The sequence below is a fragment of the Solanum stenotomum genome, chromosome 10 (assembly GCF_019186545.1).
Source record: "Solanum stenotomum isolate F172 chromosome 10, ASM1918654v1, whole genome shotgun sequence".
Taxonomy (NCBI): Eukaryota; Viridiplantae; Streptophyta; class Magnoliopsida; order Solanales; family Solanaceae; genus Solanum; species Solanum stenotomum.
In genome coordinates this window covers 47,547,277-47,566,022 of record NC_064291.1, presented here as the reverse complement: position 1 = coordinate 47,566,022, position 18,746 = coordinate 47,547,277, and the positions used below count along the sequence as shown (strand labels likewise).

Here is an 18,746-nt window from a genome sequence, read left to right as displayed (position 1 = left end):
CTTTGATCCAAGAAGCAACAATAACATGCATACCAAATTCAAAAATTGTTACTTCAATTCAATTTATGTATAAACTTTTAACATCCGACTCAAATAAAGCATCATGTAATAAATCAAAATTGAATGTTCTAAGAGTAAAGTTAAGCACATAATAATCGCAATCACTTATATTTGTCCATTTAAATATTTGTATAGTTGAATCTATTAGGATTGAAATATGTTTATCTCTTAAATCCTCAACAAAATTTCATCTGTCTTCTCAAATGAGAAATAATTTGGTATTTTTTTCAACAACAAAAAAAATATTCATCTTATCTCCATTTTAAGAATACATAATTTTAAATTTTGTAGGTGAATCTGGATCAATTCAACTTCAAATAAGTCTTATCCTTCAATTTTTTATGCATTTTTCCTTATTTTTATTTTCAACATTAGCAATTAGCAATTAGCAATTATTTAATTGGTTACTAATCGCAATCACTTATATTAGTCCAATTAAATATTTGTCTAGTTGAATCTATTAGGATTGAAATATGTTTTATGTCTTAAATCCTCAACAAAATTTCATCTGTCTTCTCAAATGAGAAATAATTTGGTATTTTTTCAACAACAAAAAAATATTCATAAGCATCTTATCTCCATTTTAAGAATACATAATTTTAAATTTTGTATGTGAATCTGGATCAATTCAACTTCAAATAATTCTTATCCTTCAACTTTTTATGCATTTTTTCCTTATTTTTATTTTCAACATTAGCAATTAGCAATTATTAAATTGGTTACTAACCATTAAAAAACTAAATTTTTTTTTATGCATTTTGTTATTTTGGTTGCATTGATGTATATATCGCGGAAGGAATGGATCTTCATGTCAATTCAAATTTCGTTCAAATTTAAATTTAAATATCATATCAGTTTGTTGCTACAATAGATAAGATTTTGAAATACCATTGATGTGTGCACTTGATTTTCTTATTCTTTAGCCCATTATAATAATAAAAAAAAGGCAAAATTACTAAAGTACACTACATATGTTTACCAATTATCAATTAATCCCTTCTTTTTCATAAAAATCCAAAAATTCCTACTTTTCCCCAATTCCTCTTTTTCGGATACTTAATTATGAAAGAAACCAAACCCATCTTCCTCACCCCCAAAATCTCGCCTATAATCTTTTCCACTACCAAATCAGTTACCGCTTTCAAAGCAATTGAATTTTCAAACGACTCAACAGTCCCAAAGTTCAAAATAGGTATTATCTTCTTCTTCATTTTTCTTTCAAAATCAATTTTTTGTTTCAATCGATTTTGGATTACTTGTCACGATGGATCATCCGTCTTTTAATATTGGGATTTCCCAATTAATAACACCTAGCAATGAACAAATTTTTGAATCTGAACACCCCAACTTGACTGAATAGAGGTCTAAAAGCTTGCATGCAACGACATTAATGGCGAATCGAACTTTTACCAAGAGAAAATTGAAAACGGAAGTGGGGTCATCATCTAAAGCAAAGGATGCAAATACTAAAAAGAAAAGGGGTAGAAAGGTTGCCCCTCCATTTCCCGACCAACACTATCCATGGTATGTCTTTCTTTTGCTTTTAATTTTAGATATTGTTGAAAAATAAACGTATATAGTGTATATTGTATTCTGTAGTTTTAACCTAGAAACACTGATTGTTTGGGTTTGAGTTTAACTTTTAAATTTGTAGATGAAAGATATGGTTGAAAAATATAATTTTATTGTATATATTGAAATCTAGAGTTTTTTTACCAGAAACACTGATGATTTATCTGATGCTGATATTGAGTATAAATTTTACATTTGTTGATGAAACACATTGTTGAAAAATAAAGTATCTTGGTATATACTGAAATGTTGAGTTTCTACCCAGAAACACCGATATCTTGGTATATACTGAAATAAAGTATTTGTTATTGGTGATTCATATACATAGATGATACAAAAATAAGTATTTGTTTTACATTTGTAGATGAAACACTAGTTTAAGGCAAATTTTGTGTACTGAGAATTGTATCTGAGATAGGCGTTCAATTCGCTATATGATATAGAGGTTATTTGTTGTACAATGTATCATATTCCTAGATATGCACATGAATGATGCGAAAATAGAATTTAGCATATCTGTTAGTTAACATTTTGTATCATGTTTAAATAGAAGCCAATGTATATACAGAAGTAATATGATTTTCTGTATTAGTCATGCAATTTTAATATACTAAGTATAAAATGATCTGAAACATAATATTTTGAATCAATTATGATATTTCCCTTTTAGTTATGTATGCATCATTTATCAATTTAATTATTGATCAACATCATTTATCTTTCTATAATTGCAGAATATGAAATATGTAATTAAACATATTCCAAAGCAACCTCTAAAGTTTGGTCCTGCTTACAATTTTAATTTTAAAGAAAACTTAGAATTGTCAATAAAGGATGAAGGTATGAACATGCTTAAGGATACTATATTTGGCCAGTACCTTAATATCCCCAAGTGCCACTACCAAGGACAAATTACCAAATGTTTATATCTTCTAGAGGTTGAGCATGGTAATTTAGACAAAGAAATCCATATTCGTCATGCTAAAGGAAATGTATTGCAATTTTCTATTAGAGAATTTGCAATTATTACTGGTCTGAAGTGTACCAAAAATGTTAAAGATTTTACATATCGGATTTCAAAAATTAGTAGGCTGGTTCAGCGATACTTTCCTGGTTCAAATTATAACGTAAACAAAGGACGACTGGTAGATCATTTTGAGTTGGGTATTTGGGACAACAGTGATGATGCTTTTCAGATGGCTATATTGTATTTCATTCATACGTTTATTTTCTCCCAAATCGGTGATGCACCAATCTGATAGAAGATTTCTTTATGGTAGAAGATGGCAGCTATAAACAGTTTCCGTGGAGATAACTTCTCTTCACGAAGTTAATGAAATCATTTAGGAAAGAGTACAAACCTGACAAAAAAATGTATCGATTGAATGGATTTTCATATGCACTTAATATCTGGGTATATGAATGTGTGTTGACAATGCATAACGAGATAGCTGTTAGAGAAGGAAATGGTATACCAAGAGTATGCGATTGAAAAGTTGTGGGTGCAAATTGTTCTAACGTGCAGCCAGCTCAAGAGGAACTCGAATCACTTGATTTACCAAATAATAGTCATGTACCTTCAAATCGGCCAGCCATATCAATTGTTAATCAGGAAAAGGTGCAACCAGACGATGTTTCTGGTTTTGAAGAGTTTTCAACAAACCTCGATGCAACTGTTAAGGAAATGCACACGTGTTTCTACCACAGGATCCACCCCACCCCCCAAGAGAAGAAAGGTTGCACATCCAACAAAGAATAATGTGCCAAAGACAACACCAGACGTGCAAAAGAATCAGCTATTTCAAACTCCGATTTCACAACCTCTAAAGTTTGATAATGTATCTGGTGCTCATCTTAATATAGTTCCCCGAAGAACATCATCGGACAATGCAAGACTCGAGGATTTGGAGGGTCACATTAAGTCTTATGTAAGTAAGCATAACTATGGCATTTAAACATTTTCCTTGTTATTTATAATCTCACTTACTATGCTGAATTTGAATCCAGGTTGACCAAAAAATTGGAGCTCTTGAGGCGTTAATTATACAAAATATTCTTAGTTGATGAAAGCAGTTGCCGCGAAAGATAACAAAAATGATAAGGTAGTATTTTTATTTTTTAGATTATCTTTTTAGTTTTGTGTTATACTCATTTTTTTCATCATGAAGGACACTGATGGCATTTCTATGCCACATATAGTGGATGATTCAGTAGACAAAGGTAATGTTGATCTAGAATCTGCTTCTGATCAATTATTCTAACAACCCATTTCACCTATACAAATGGATTTTGCAACTGTTGATCACGAAGGTGATTCATCTGCTGTGGAGGTTGAACAACGACTTCAAGAAATGTTGCAAATGTATACATATGATACTTAAATTTAATTATTTGATATATAATATTGGTAAAAAATACAACTTTTGATACTCTATTATTAGTAGATACAAAATTTAGAAGAATATATTATGTATATGATATATAATGATTCAAATGATACCTTTTTTAAATGTTGTCTCTATTAACTTTGGCACACATCACAACTTTTGACACTAATAATCTATGTAAAAATTATAAAAAGCACATAGTATACCAATCTAAGTATTATAATAAATTGATAATTCCTTCCTTATATTTTATTTTACAAACATAGATTGAAGAGACATCCATTAAGGATTTTGCAACTGTTGATCATGATGTTGATGCAAATAATGTGGAGGTTGAACAACGACATGTTAACGAAGAAAATGTTGCAAAGGTATGCATATGATACTTGAATTTAATTATATAACTTAATGACCTTCAATCATTAGTTAATTTTATTAAAATTATTAACAATGTATCATTTACAAATGACTGATACTTTAGTAATTTTAATTCATATAATGAAATAATCAATGTCTTTTTGTGTATCATTGGTTGTACAGTAAACACTTAAATCTCAGTTGATACTATATATTTTTTTGAATCACTAATAACAAATACTTTATAATTGCATCTTAATATATCTGTTTACAAACACAGATTGATGAGACATCCATTAAGGATCAGACTATGAAAGATTCAACAAATGTTATACCCACAATACACTATAGTGATGTTCCGATAGAAGAGTTTGTTCATACTAAGGAAGTGGTAAGTAAAGAGCTTTTGAATTGTTATAATCAATTATTTTGAAATTAAATCAAAATGTTGTGTAATATTCTGTTTATTAGGAGGATGCAATACATAAAGTCACACAATTGCACGCAAAAGTATTGAGTTGTGATAAAGATGTTGTTGATTCAATTAAACAAGACTCCGAAAGACATGCTTCAATCCAGTAATTGTTGATACATTTGTCTGATTCTAAATTGTTTAATGCAAATGTCAACAGTTGCGTATAAAAATTGTACTATTTTCTTATAATTTACTGATATCATGTAGGATTCTTCCAAAGCGGCATCTATTCCATCTGGCAGTGAAACAATCATATATGCAATTGTCTACAAACTTTCAAACGAGCCAATTAATGTCGCATCACTGAGTGTAATTATTCCTCCACAACTAATCAACAGTGATGATTTTCTATCTGACAGCCAGCTACCCACCCAACTTTCAGTCAAGGAATCTGCACACAATCTTGATACAAAGATTCCAGCTTCACGTAACAGAATCCCTTCAAAGATTTTGCATTCTCCTTATGTGAATATTTTTGGATCCAATGATAAAGGCAAGGGGAAAATAGATGATGACAGTTGCCCATATACTCCATTTGAAGGATGTGGCATCACCTATCAAGTTTCGTCACTTTTAATGCAAGAGTACTCCCAGTGGATACATAAGGGACTCCTCAAAACACATGCCAACAAGTAAGTATTTTTATTAATGTATCTTTTTAGCAAAGCATATTCAAATAAGTAAGTTTTCGTTTTATATTATTTCTATACTATTATTTTGTATTAGCTTATTCTTATGTTGCTATAATCATTCTCATCGGAAACCTACAGAGGATAAATATAGAGGAAAAAATGCTCTATTTGGCTTTGATTATATGAATTTTGTTGTCGCATTTCCTTTGGACAAGAACTGATTTTATACTATGTCACAGCCAAAAAAATGTTGGACTGATCAGGTACAATATACAATACAATTATGTATATGATACACAATTAACATGCGTAACTTAAAAAAAAAACAAATTACTAATTGTGTTATATAATTGTTACATGTATCATATACTTTTTATCATATATTGTTGTTTTATGTATTGTGTTCTTTTTTTCTTTAATTTTGCAGCACATAGATGTAATTTTTTACTATCTACGCAAGAAGTCAAAACTAAGAAGCATGGATCAATACAAATACACTACATGCAACTGCTTGTTCAATACCTATATCAAAAATGCGTACAAAAGATGCGTACAAAAGGTACTATTGCAGTCCTGTGGATGATACTCTCAGTACACAACAACACATTGCCCGAATTGATGTTGTATCTGTATATGAAATGTCCATCAAATACGTCATCAATGGTTTTTCTGTCCTTGTTGCTTTACCATGGCATCTGGTAGATGAGGTATATATTCCGATCAACTGTGGCGAAGAATTTCATTGGGTGTTGGTTGTGGTTGTTTTAAGGAATCGGTTAATCCGAGTTTATGACTCAAATTTGGGAACAAGGAACAAAAGTCAATATGATGAGATAAAACAATTGTCTATCATCCTGCCTAACTACCTTCACGATAGTGAATTCTTTGATAAAACCGACAGAATTGATTGGGCAACATTGGATGCATACAAAGACAACAAACTAGTGAGTTGATGGGTCCACAACATCCGTTTGAGGTGGAATTTGCTCGAGGCATTATGCAACAAAAGAGCAATAGCCTATCAGTATTTAATCCACCCAGCTTTATTTACACATTTCATTCAATTTATAATGTATCTTCTTTTTGTTTGCAGCGACTGCGGAACATATGTAGCTGCTTTTGCTGAATTTCTGAGCGACAAAATCAAGGTCCCATCGACAAGGCCAATGCCGGATACATTAGCGAGAATGATGATCCTATAAGGCTAAAGGTTGCTTCCATTCTATTGGCAGATGATGAATTGATTAATGTAGAGTAGTTGTTTATTGACTGACTTGCCATAAAGATGTGAAGTTTTACTGTTTTGAAGATACATTAAATGTTTTGTAATATTCCTCTCCAGGTCTACATAATATTTCTAAGTAATTAATTATTCTATTTTTGAAGAGTTTTTTTTTCCACACTTTTGTATGTCGCTTCTAAATTAGTTTTCACTGCATTTTAATACCTTATTAATTTTTCTATATTATAAGTATTATACATGTCAATGCAGATTTTACTACAGTGAATCCGATACAAAATTTCATCACCCATATTAAGTATATGATACAAAATTATGTATCTTAAAATGACATAATTTTATTGTTCACACAACACTGTACAATTTATATTTTATAAGATGATACTAAATATTTATTACTTACATAAATATTAGGTATATGATACATAGGTGCCTAAAACATTTCAAATTGATACGATTTTATCATTTCATGACAAAGTTTCAAATAAATCAAGTATCATATACACAAACTTTATACTAAAATCACTCTAACTTTTTAAAAGCTTATACTTAATTTCTAGAAAATTATTTTGTGCATGAAAACTCAAATTTCGTCCATAAATATCGAAATTTTATTTATATGATATATAATTGATTCAAATGATACCTTTTTAAAATGTTGTCTCTATTAACTTTGGCACACATCACAGCTATTTGGCTCTATTAATCTATGCAAAAATTATAAAAAGCACATAGTATACCAATCTAATTTTTATAATAAATTGACAATCACATAATGTTGCCAGATAGCTAAACATAACATTATTCATTTATTGCATCATAAAATAGTAACCTAAAAGTACTTCCTAAAGTATCAAATTTGAGAATTATTAGACATGAATCATAAAGTACTTCTAAAAAGCAATCATTAGGAATCTTTTGGGAAGAAAGTACATGTTCTTCTATTGTGACCTTCCTGTCCACATTGTCCACAACAGTTTATGTTTGTGATAATTTTTTCATCTGGATTTTTCTTCCTCTCTTTTCTTGGCCTTCTAGGCATTTTTTTGTATCTTGGTGGCAAGACTACTTCTTCCAAAACAGATTCTGGAGCTATCCAATCACTTTTGTCTGGCATTGATTCTATTGGAAGTGCATATGTGTTTGTTAATGCCTCATGTTTATAGTAATCAGGGCAGTAGGAGTGTACATCTTTAATATTCTTCTTCTTATAAACAGTCATTGCGTGCACACAAGATATCTCGTCATGTTGAAATCTACCACATGAACAAGTTTTTCTCTCAAGACATACAATGTATCTTATCGCACTTTTATACATTGCAAGGATATATTCAGAAGATGCAACTACCTGCAAATGTTTAAATATTACAGATACATCAAACGAATTTTTAATTGGTATACTTAACAATATAACGAGAAGTAAAGCTAGAAACATAATAATTGTTAATACAAATATGTACCTTCATTTTCACACATTTGGACACGTTTATAATCAATATTTCTTCAAATCTTCACCCTAATGTTTCCTTTGTATAAGATGCTACTTCTCAATTTTTGCAATTTTCCAAGTATCAAATAGAATTCTAACTTCTTCCAGAAAATCTATAATAGGTAATTGTCGTGCATCAACAAGGCAACCATTGATACATTCCGCTATGTTCGAAGTCATCATCCTCCCCCTGTTCACAGTTGCATGAGATCTGGCCCACCTTTCATACCCAGCATCTTGAAAATACTTCTTAACTCTGTCATCTATTTTGTCCACTTTAGCCATTAATTTTTCAAAATCATCTTTCCGATAAGCCTTTTCCATCGAATAGAAAATATCACTTAGTATGGTTCTGCTTCTCTTGTAGTATGTACACACATTTTTCCAAAGGTGCCATATGCATGCAAAATGAGGAACATTTGGATAAACAATACTTACACTCTTCAATATGCTTTCATTTCGATATGATACAACACACATTTGTTCTCTATCACCAAATACATTTTTAAAGTGTTGGAAGAACCATGTCCATGAACAATCATTTTCCATGTCTACAATTTCATAAGCTAACAACAATATACAACCTTCAGATTGAAACACATAACATTACGATTCTTTATACATGATTGTTCCAGGATATTATATTACTATCTTGAAAAATCAAATTAATAAACAACATGTCATACCTTCCCCATCGAGTGTACTTGCCGATACAAATGTCCGTCGATAAGATCCGCTAAGATGTGAAGCATCAATAACAACAACAGGCCTACAGAACTCAAACCCTCTCATCATTGGCCTTAATGATATGAAGAGATACATAAACTCATTTTTTTCCGACTTGTGCATACGTATATATGAATTTGGATACACAGTGTTCAGCATATATATGTATTTTGGCATCTGTTTATATCCGTCTGCAGGTTTACCCCTAATCATCTCCAATGCAAGTTCTTTTGCACGCCATGCTTGTTGGTAAGAAATTTGAACTCCATATAGTGCCCTAACATCCTTAATTATATCGCTTGGAGTATGTTTTCTTTTATGATTCACTAACTTTGGAGCTGTCACATTACTAAGAAACCCAATAGTAGCTTGTACCTTACTTAATACCCTATCCCTCAATGGATAGGTATGTTCACTATTGAAGTATCTCACTTTGAAAATATCCGTATTTTTCCTAATAGACGCCTTCAATTCCCAACAACAAGCATCTGAATGACATACTAATACGTAGCTGCAATTATACGATATACAATTGTTATTTCATCAGGTTTAATGTATCAATTCATAATATTATAAATAAAATAACAATACAACATACATTATTACAAAGACTTTTAGTTAAATTGTAATCTGCACACAGTTCAATGACGACTCATTTTATATATTTGATATACAAATCAGATAACAGATTCAAAATTCAATTATTAACATTATTTCAATAATCCTTCTTAATTATTAAAGTATCAAGCATAAGTAACTTAAAACCCTTATGATACCTAACAACTACAATTGCACCACACACGTTATTTGTGTATCATGATCAACATGATATCAAATAAATCTTAAAAAATCAAGAAAGTATCACATACCTTTTGCTATCAGATCTCTTAACTCTAAAATTGAAGCTATGCTTAATTTTATATTTTTCCATAACAACCATTAGGGTTGTCTTATCCTTGTACAATTGCTTCACTTCCACATTAGAAGCATTTGTATCTAATATATAATTTTCCACCTCCATTTCTGATATATAATAAGAATCACAAACTTTCGATTCAACAGTGCTTAGAGCCTTTGTGTCCCTTTTTCCACCTTCAACACACACAATTGCACCTGTTGTTGCATCAAAATTATGTATATCTTCATCACTTCTATTCGATGTATCAATGCATAGTGGATACATACCAAATTCTATCTCGTGTTTCTTCACTTCTACGTACAATTTCACCCCATATCATTCCGAATACACAATGGACATGAATTACCTTCTACAACGTATCTGATCTCCATATTTTTTTTTGATTCATCAACGTTCAATTCTGCTGCAATTGCTGATTTGAGATTAACGAACGAAATATTTTCCCTAACCACTATGCCATCAATTTTGTATCGCTCGTACCTAACATCACTTTCCCATATACCTAAATGCCTTAACAAGATGAAAATATTCATTACAATGCTTCACCAAAAAAAGCGTTGGAATTTCCAGAGCTTTTAGTAAAACAAGAAATAAAAATTTCAAAATTTGAAATTCGAAATTTTAGTTCAGTAGTGTTTTAAGATTGAACGATTTGCAGATGCAATAAACGTATGCGTGAATTGTGGCAGTTAATTTTTAAATCCCTTACTTAACGCTTAAAATTGTTAAAATCCCTTTTTTAACGCACTGACCTGATAATTACAACTTCTTAATAAAAGTATCCGACAACATATTAAAGTATCTGCAACAAAAAAAAGAAGGGAATTTCGTAATTTATGAAAGAGTAGGAACATGAAGTAATTTATTTATTATACTATGTGATTTATATAATTTTTACAAAAAAAAAAGATCTACTAAAACATCTTCATCCAGAATTTTAATTGAGGAATCAATAGAAATAAATAACTACAATAATAATAACAATAATAAATAGGATACTCACCATATGAAACTTCTACATATATTGTGGGACAAAATTTGTACTGATTTTTGAGAATCATGTCGTTGTTGCATATGGCAACATAAACAAAAACATATGAATCAGAAAGCAAATTCGATGACAATTTTAAGCAGAGATAAAAAATTTGAATCTTTTGAAAATACTTAAAGAGAAATTTTGATGATATTGTTGTTGAATGTGGGCACACAAATCAAATTTAACCTGAATAAAGTGGCAGTTTGTAAGGGATAAAATCAATAATTTTTGTTTTTTCGCAATATGACAGTTATTTTAGGCAAAAATTTTTTCCCTAACTAATTTTGTTTCCGCTTCTTTGTTTAGGCGTTAGGAATATAGATTTTTTTAAAAAAATTAAGAAATCAATTCAAAATAATTTATAATCTGATAACTACTGCAAGTTTAAATTTGAATTCAAAATTAGACATGTATGCATCGTGTGCTTTACTTTTGATTTGTTTTGCTACGCCAATTAAATAAGAATCACAAACGGTTTCAATTCAAATTTAAAATTAACTACATTAATTTTTATAATTTATTTATATTTATAACATCCTTCTCAATTTATTTTTATTTTATTTTATACTTGAAAACTGTGTGTGAAAATTTTTGTTACTATTTTTAAAAATAGGCATAAAAAGAAAATCGCAAAAATGTTTTTTATTCTTTTCATGATTTGAAAACAAATTAAATAATGTATCTATAAAAAAAAAACGTTTTAAAATTGGTTCAAATCAAATGAATAGGGTTTGCTACTGCTTAAATGTAAATGCATGTTCTATTATGTTTACAATTTTATTTAGTTTTCAAAAGAAACTGGCAAAATTAAATTGACAATCAAAATTTTTATTTTTATTTTTATTTTCAGATTTTAAAAAATATCTTATTAATATTTTGTTGATTAATTTTTAGAGTTTGTATATAAGTTGGAATGTAAAAGGAAGTTTTGAAACTGCATTTAAATTCTTATTGTGTTTTAAAATATTAATAAAGAAATATGGCAATTTGTTTTTTTTTTTTAATATTGAATATTTCCTACATTAAATGGTTTTAAAAAAATAAATTTAAAAGTTATATATTGAGGACATATGGAATTGTCGTCTTAATTTTAAAAAAAGTTTATAAATATGTTTTTTTTAAATATTGAATCAGTGGTATATTAAAAAAATCAGTTTTTTACCAATTTATAAATTGTATTTTTTAAAAAATTAAATCTGTTTTCAAAAATTCTGACAGTTTTTTTAGTGATTGCAATTTTTATTTTTAGATTTAGATTTTTATATTTTAAATTAATTTTAATAATTCACAAATTTTTTTTTGTGACACTTTTTCTTCTCCTATTATATATAGATAGATTTGACTCTTAAAAGCATGTTTTTAAAAGATTAGTCAAACACAACCTACTTATCAAAAACACTTTTCACATAAATTAGTCAAACACAAATTCTTTTTCGAAAGTACTTTTCTGAAAAACTATTTCAAAAAGTAGTTCAAAAAATAAATATTTTTAGCATTAATGTCAAACAGACTCTTAGTCATATAACTGTCATTAAAATTTAAAAGAAGAGTAATACTGGGTTGTCAAAATAAAGATATGTTTCATATTTATGACTCTACACTAATGTCTCACTTGTAACGAATGCATGAAGAAAGATCAAATTCATAAGAACATAATTACATATCTATCTATTTATAACCTTTAACCTGATATTCGTAAAAGTCAATTTACACCAATTCTGCTATCAAGATAAAAAAATGAGTACGTAAAAACAAATTATCCTCCTTTTATTTACTTATAGTATTTATTAGTTGTTTGTTTGCTTATTGATGTGTGCTACTTTACTTCTTAAGTTAATATATGTATTTGTATATTTGCGAAATTTCATTCTTTAAATTTGAAAATTGTAGGTTGCAATTACATTTTAATTGTAATGAAATCATTATTATGAGTGGTTGAAAAGATGTTGCATTTTCACGTATCAGGTGATGTCAAAAATTCCAACTTTTATCTAAGATTACGAAGACAAAAGAATAAGCTATTGTTAAAATTTTATTTTCAAATATTTGTTTGGTCTTGAAAATTGATTAGATTTTAAAAAATTGATCTTTAAATTAAATACTTTCAAATTACCAAAAATCGGATAAAATTAGTTTTTGAGACTTCAACTCACAAAACTTAAAAAAATCAAATCAAGTGAAATAAATGTTTAAAAACAACTTTAATTTTTTTTTAAAAAATCAACCTATTCAAAATTTATGGTCAAATAGGACCTTAAGGAAATGAGGGCACGAGAAAAAAATATTGAGATTCCACTTTAAGAACCAAATTTGAAATTAAAAAATAAAAAATAAATATTGAAATAGCGTTCGTGCTTGATTGAAAAAATCTTATATATATTACTCCGTATTTTTTTTTTTATATAAGAAAAAGTGATTATCAATGTGAGGTTTCTTAATATTTGAAAGGAGTTTTTGAATAATTAATGTTTTGTTGGTTAGGTGCCCTTATTATTCAATTAATTAATCAATTAAAGTTTTATCCACATTCCATTTACTCTATTTCTATGAATTCTTTTCAAATCATACTTTAAGAAATTTATTAACGTTATTAATAATTGGTTGTCTTTACAGGAAATATAAATAAAATGATATTGACGTTGGAGCAGATTTGCATGTCGTTCTTTATTTTCTCAATGGCATTGGTGAATTGCAAAACATATCCTCCATCAATAGAAGAAACTTGTGTTTGGGAGTGCATGTATTATTTAGAATCGGAAGAAAGTCAATATGATGTTGATTGGCATGTTTTAATGAGCAGATGTAGAGATGGAGTACCTCGATTTAAATGTTCATTCAAGATAGAATATGATGAGACTCATGGCTCATAACACGATATAATTTGTTTATTTGTTTTGATATAATAACCTTTTCTTTATAATCTCATTTTGATAATAATATTACTTAAGATAAAGATTGTCTACGTACTCAAGACTAATTTCCCGTGTGTCATCTTTCAAATATGAATAATATCTCAATTTATAGGAAGAGAAATTGATGAAACTAGTGCAGTGACTTAGTTAGCTGGAAGTTAGTTATGTATCAGATTATGTTAAATGATTATTGTACTAGTTAGTTAGTTAAATACAATATGTACAGCTAGAGGGTAGATATAATCTTGTATATAAGTAAGAATACATAGTTGATTTTAGATGTAATTTTGAGATCACATTCAGTACAACTCATTTCTGATATGCAAATATTTTTTTCTCTGTACTCGTGTGTTCTTCTCAGCATTTGAGTTGTTCGTTGCTTTGTTTAATATGGTATCAGAGCTTGTCAGCCATTGATAGTGGTTTTTCAAGAGCTTGTAAGGAAGAGTTATGGAGATTATAGTAGATAATGAATTACCGGAGAAATTAGGTCATAATCATCCTCTGTATCTCAGCTCATCGGATACTTCTGGAGTGATTTTGATCTCTATTCAATTGACTAGATCGGAAAATTATTATGTTTAGATTCGATCGATGCGGATTGCCATACTTGGAAGAAACAAATTGGGTCTGATCGATGGAAGATGAAGAAAAGAAGGTTTTGGCCAAATCTCACTGATGAACGCTGCAATGCGATTGTCCTTTCATGGATCATGAACTCTGTTTCGAAAGAGTTATTGAGTGGTATTGTGTATTCTTCTAATGCTGGTGTTGTTTGGAAAGATCTCAAAGAGCGATTCGATAAGGCAAATAGATCGAGGATCTTTCAATTGCACAGGGGGATCGCAACGATGGTTCAAGGAACAAGTAGTGTCTCTGAGTATTTTAATCGTCTGCGTTTATTCTGGGTAGAATTTGATCGTCTAGCTCCATTTCTTGGATGTGCTTGTGAAAAATCCAGAGATTTTGGGGAGTTTATGACTAGGCAAAAGCTCTTGCTGTTTTTAATAGGACTTAATGAATCTTATGAGCAGGCTCAAGGTCAAACTTTGATGTTAATTCCTCTTCCCTCTGTTAATCAAGCTTATTCCATGATGATTGAAAGAGAAAGTCAAAGGAATATGGCTCATGTTGTTGGTCCAATGATGAACATGGATATTGATACAATGATATCTGGACGTAATTCTCACCCTTACAAGTTAAAAAAGAACTGGAATGTTCAGCATGATTACTGCAACATGATGGGCCACACTAGGGATAATTGTTACAAATTGATTGGCTATCCACCAGATTTTAAGTTTATGAAGAAATTTGGGAATTCTACTGCTGCAAATCCGAGAGGAGGAGATCCTAGAGGAGGGGATTCTAATCCTAGGAATCAAGCTTATAATGTAAAGTTTGAAGATAGAAGAACAAATTCTGATCCAGGACATTCTATATCTGCTTGTGTTCATAATTCTAGAGATGCATCATACAAATGAAAAGGTGTAATAGCGTCTGATTCTAATTGTAAGGGTGGCATACCTGGGAGATATTCTGAGGATTAGGACAAATGAAGGACAACTGCTAATTACTCGCATAATCAATACAGTCAGATGATGCAACACATGGATAATCCATATTATTACAATCAATTTCAAAGAATTCTAGACAGGGACATTGTTGGTGAAAGTTTAGGAAACAAACTGTCTAATTCAGCCAACATGAGAGGTAAGTTTGTTACTTCTCATATGGTATATGTTTCTAGTGCAAGTAATGTCTATACCCTTAAATTGAATGCCTTTAAGGAAGAATGGATAGTTGATACTGGTGCTAGTAATCATATGATTGCACATAAAGGGATGTTGCATACTGAGCCCATTAATATTACATATAAAAAAGTGTATCTACCTAATTGAGGTACAGTAGATGTTTCTCACATCGGCAGCTGTGAGATCATGGATGGTAAACCATTGAGTAATGTCCTACATATTTCAGATTTTAGATACAATCTACTATTTGTATCTAGTATTACTAAGGAGTTGCAATGCTCAGTCATTTTTTTTCCCTAACTTCTGTGTATTTCAGGACCTCTCTAGTCAAATCTCTATATAGTCTCAAACAAGCCAGTAGACAGTGAAATGTTAAACTTACTGATGCATTGGTAGATTATGGTTTCATACAAAGCACTTTGGATCATTCCTTATTTACCAAAAGACACAATGGGCATATTATAGTTGTGTTGGTATATGTAGATGATATGCTAGTAGTTGGTAATGATTTAAGGATGATTAAACAAACTAAGGAGGAACTACATGCTAAGTTCAAGATTAAAGATCTAGGCACTTTGAGATTTTTCCTATGGATTGAGTTTAGTAGATCATCCAAATGAATCTTGATGAACCAGAGAAAGTATGCTCTAGAGATGATAAAAGAGTTGGGACTAACTGGTGCCAAACCATCATGGACACCATTAGATCCTAATATGAAACTAACTACAACAGAAGTGGATGAGGCAGAGAGAGTTGCAAATGATCCCAAATTGACAGACATAGGTTCATATCAAAGATTAATTGGAAGACTGCTATACTTAACAATGACAAGGCCAGATATTAGCTTTGTTGTTCAAACATTGAGTCAATTCTTGCGCAATCCAAAGAAGTCACATATGGAAGCAACTATTAAGGTTGTTAGATATGTAAAGAGACAGCCAGCTATGGGAATATTGATGAGCAGCAAGGAAGAAAACAAACTGACATCATATTGTGATGCAGACTGGGCAACATGCCCAAACACAATAAGATTTGTAACAGGGTTTCTAATTAAGCATAGAGAGTCCATGATATCATGGAGATCTAAGAAGCAAGCAACCATTTCTAGGAGTTCAGCAGAATCAGAATATAGGAGCATGGCTTCTACTGATTCAAAGTTGGTTTGGCATGCAACATTATTCAAGGAACTTGGAAAAGAACTGGAAATGCCAATAGATGTATTTTGTGCTAGTAAAGTTGCTTTACAAATAGAAGCAAATCCAGTATACCATGAATGGACCAAACATATTAAAATAGACTGCCATTTTATAAGAGAGAAGGTTCAAAAGGGACTGATCAGACCATTGTACTTAGCAACACAGGAGCAACAAGTAGACATTATGACAAAATGATTGTTTAGATCACAACATGAATACTTAGTATCCAAGATGGGCATTCTGAATGTATTTACACCTGCCAGCTTGAGGGGAAGTGATGAAACTGGTGCAGTGACTTAGTTAGCTGGAAGTTAGTTATGTAACAGATTCTGTTAAATGGTTATTGTACTAGTTAGTTAGTTAAATAGAATATGTACAGCTAGAGGCTAGATATAATCTTGTATATAAGTAAGAATACATAGTTGATTTTAGATGTAATTTTAAGATCACCTTCGGTACAACTCATTTCTGATATGCAGATATTTTCTTCTCTGTACTCGTGTGTTCTTCTCAGCATTTGAGTTGTTCATTGCTTTTTTTAATAGAAATTATCGTTCTCAGGACTCATCTGAATCAAAGCAACGTTATTCCATTACTCAAAGGAAAAAGTTATACTTGCATGGTTATATTTTTGTGGGTTAATATATAGTGATGGGTTGGATTCTCTAAATCTATATAATTTTGGGTTAATTACATCCTCTACCAAGTCAACAAGAGTAACTTGATGGTACAAGGAAACGGGACACTTTCTATAGACCCTCTTAGCCACCACAAAATCACCAACAGGAGTAGAGGTAGAAAATGGTTCTAACAACACATCGGGGAACAGATCAAACCTCATTACCACATATGACGTCACAAAAGACAAGGTAGCACCGGGATCAAGTAAAGCATATACATCAAGTTGAAAAACTTTCAACATACCGGTAACCACATCCGGAGAACTCTTTTGTTCACCTCGGGTTAGGAGTGCATAGAAACGGTTTTGCTTAGGAACGTTGAGACCCGAACCACTAGGAGTAGCTTGCGTGCCCTCTCTTCTTTTCACCTTAAGCATCGGGCAATCCCTCATTTTGTGACCACTTTTACCACAACCATATGTGCCGGCTAGACACTTACCATCGTGCTTCCTTCCACACTTAGTACAAGTAGACATGGGCAACGAAGATCCACTATCATTACCTCCTTGAAGTTTAGGGTTAAGACACCTTATCTTTGTTGAACTTAGGAGGAGCATTGGAGGAACCTTAACCGGAAAACCTTTGTCTAAATCTAGGACAACCTTGTCCATCGGACCTTGCACTAGAGAAATTTCCATCACCGGTCCTAGCCCTTTTACCTCCCTAGATTTTTCCTTAAGTTTTTCCTCCTCAATTTGTTGTGCATGCACCATAAGACGAGAGATGTCCATATCATGACATATAAGATCATGAGAGCTTTCATCATGAAATTCGGTGTCTCCCACACCGAAAAGAGTTTTCCTACTTGCTACAGTAAGGACCATGAACTTCTAGTTTATGTGGATCCACTAGCTAATGTCTATCTAGACAATCCTATGTTGGCACATAATTTATGGGACATGGGTAATCGCCACTTGTACACTCTCTGTTCTAAGCTTACCTTCCACAGAATAGTTCTTTTTCATATTTATCTTAGCTCTTAAAGGAACATAGAATAAATATTCTTGTACTAAACTCAAGTTACGAAGAGATCCCATATATATATTCTAAAATCAAATATTTATACTTTTATATATATCATGAAGATGTAAGTGTTTGATTTTAAAATACATAAGCTATCTATAACCAAGTCATAATACATTATTTAGTGCAACTTATAACATTGTAATATTTTAAGTCTAAAATCTAGAAGTATAGGAAATAGACTTGAGCTATCTATAACTTTAGAATTTTATTTAAGTGGGTTTAAGTTATAAAGAATCATGATGATAGTCAATGATATTCTCTCTGTTCACTTTTAATTGTCATCGTTTT

General features: G+C 30.7%; 1 protein-coding gene and 2 pseudogenes across 1 annotated transcript; 1 reads left to right on the top strand and 2 right to left on the bottom strand.

The window, feature by feature from the left end:
• The first annotated feature begins 1,450 nt into the window (after positions 1-1,450).
• On the top strand, positions 1,451-6,685 carry LOC125843087 (uncharacterized; annotated as a pseudogene).
• A 945-nt stretch (positions 6,686-7,630) lies between these two features.
• On the bottom strand, positions 7,631-8,536 carry LOC125841250 (uncharacterized; annotated as a pseudogene).
• Positions 8,537-17,309: 8,773 nt separating this feature from the next.
• LOC125843085 (uncharacterized) lies at positions 17,310-18,256 on the bottom strand. The gene is made up of 2 exons (XM_049522318.1): positions 17,677-18,256; positions 17,310-17,320 (listed from the first exon to the last, which is right to left on the bottom strand). Exons 1-2 carry the CDS (start codon positions 18,254-18,256, stop codon positions 17,310-17,312), a joined length of 591 nt encoding a protein of 196 aa, XP_049378275.1.
• Positions 18,257-18,746: the final 490 nt, after the last annotated feature.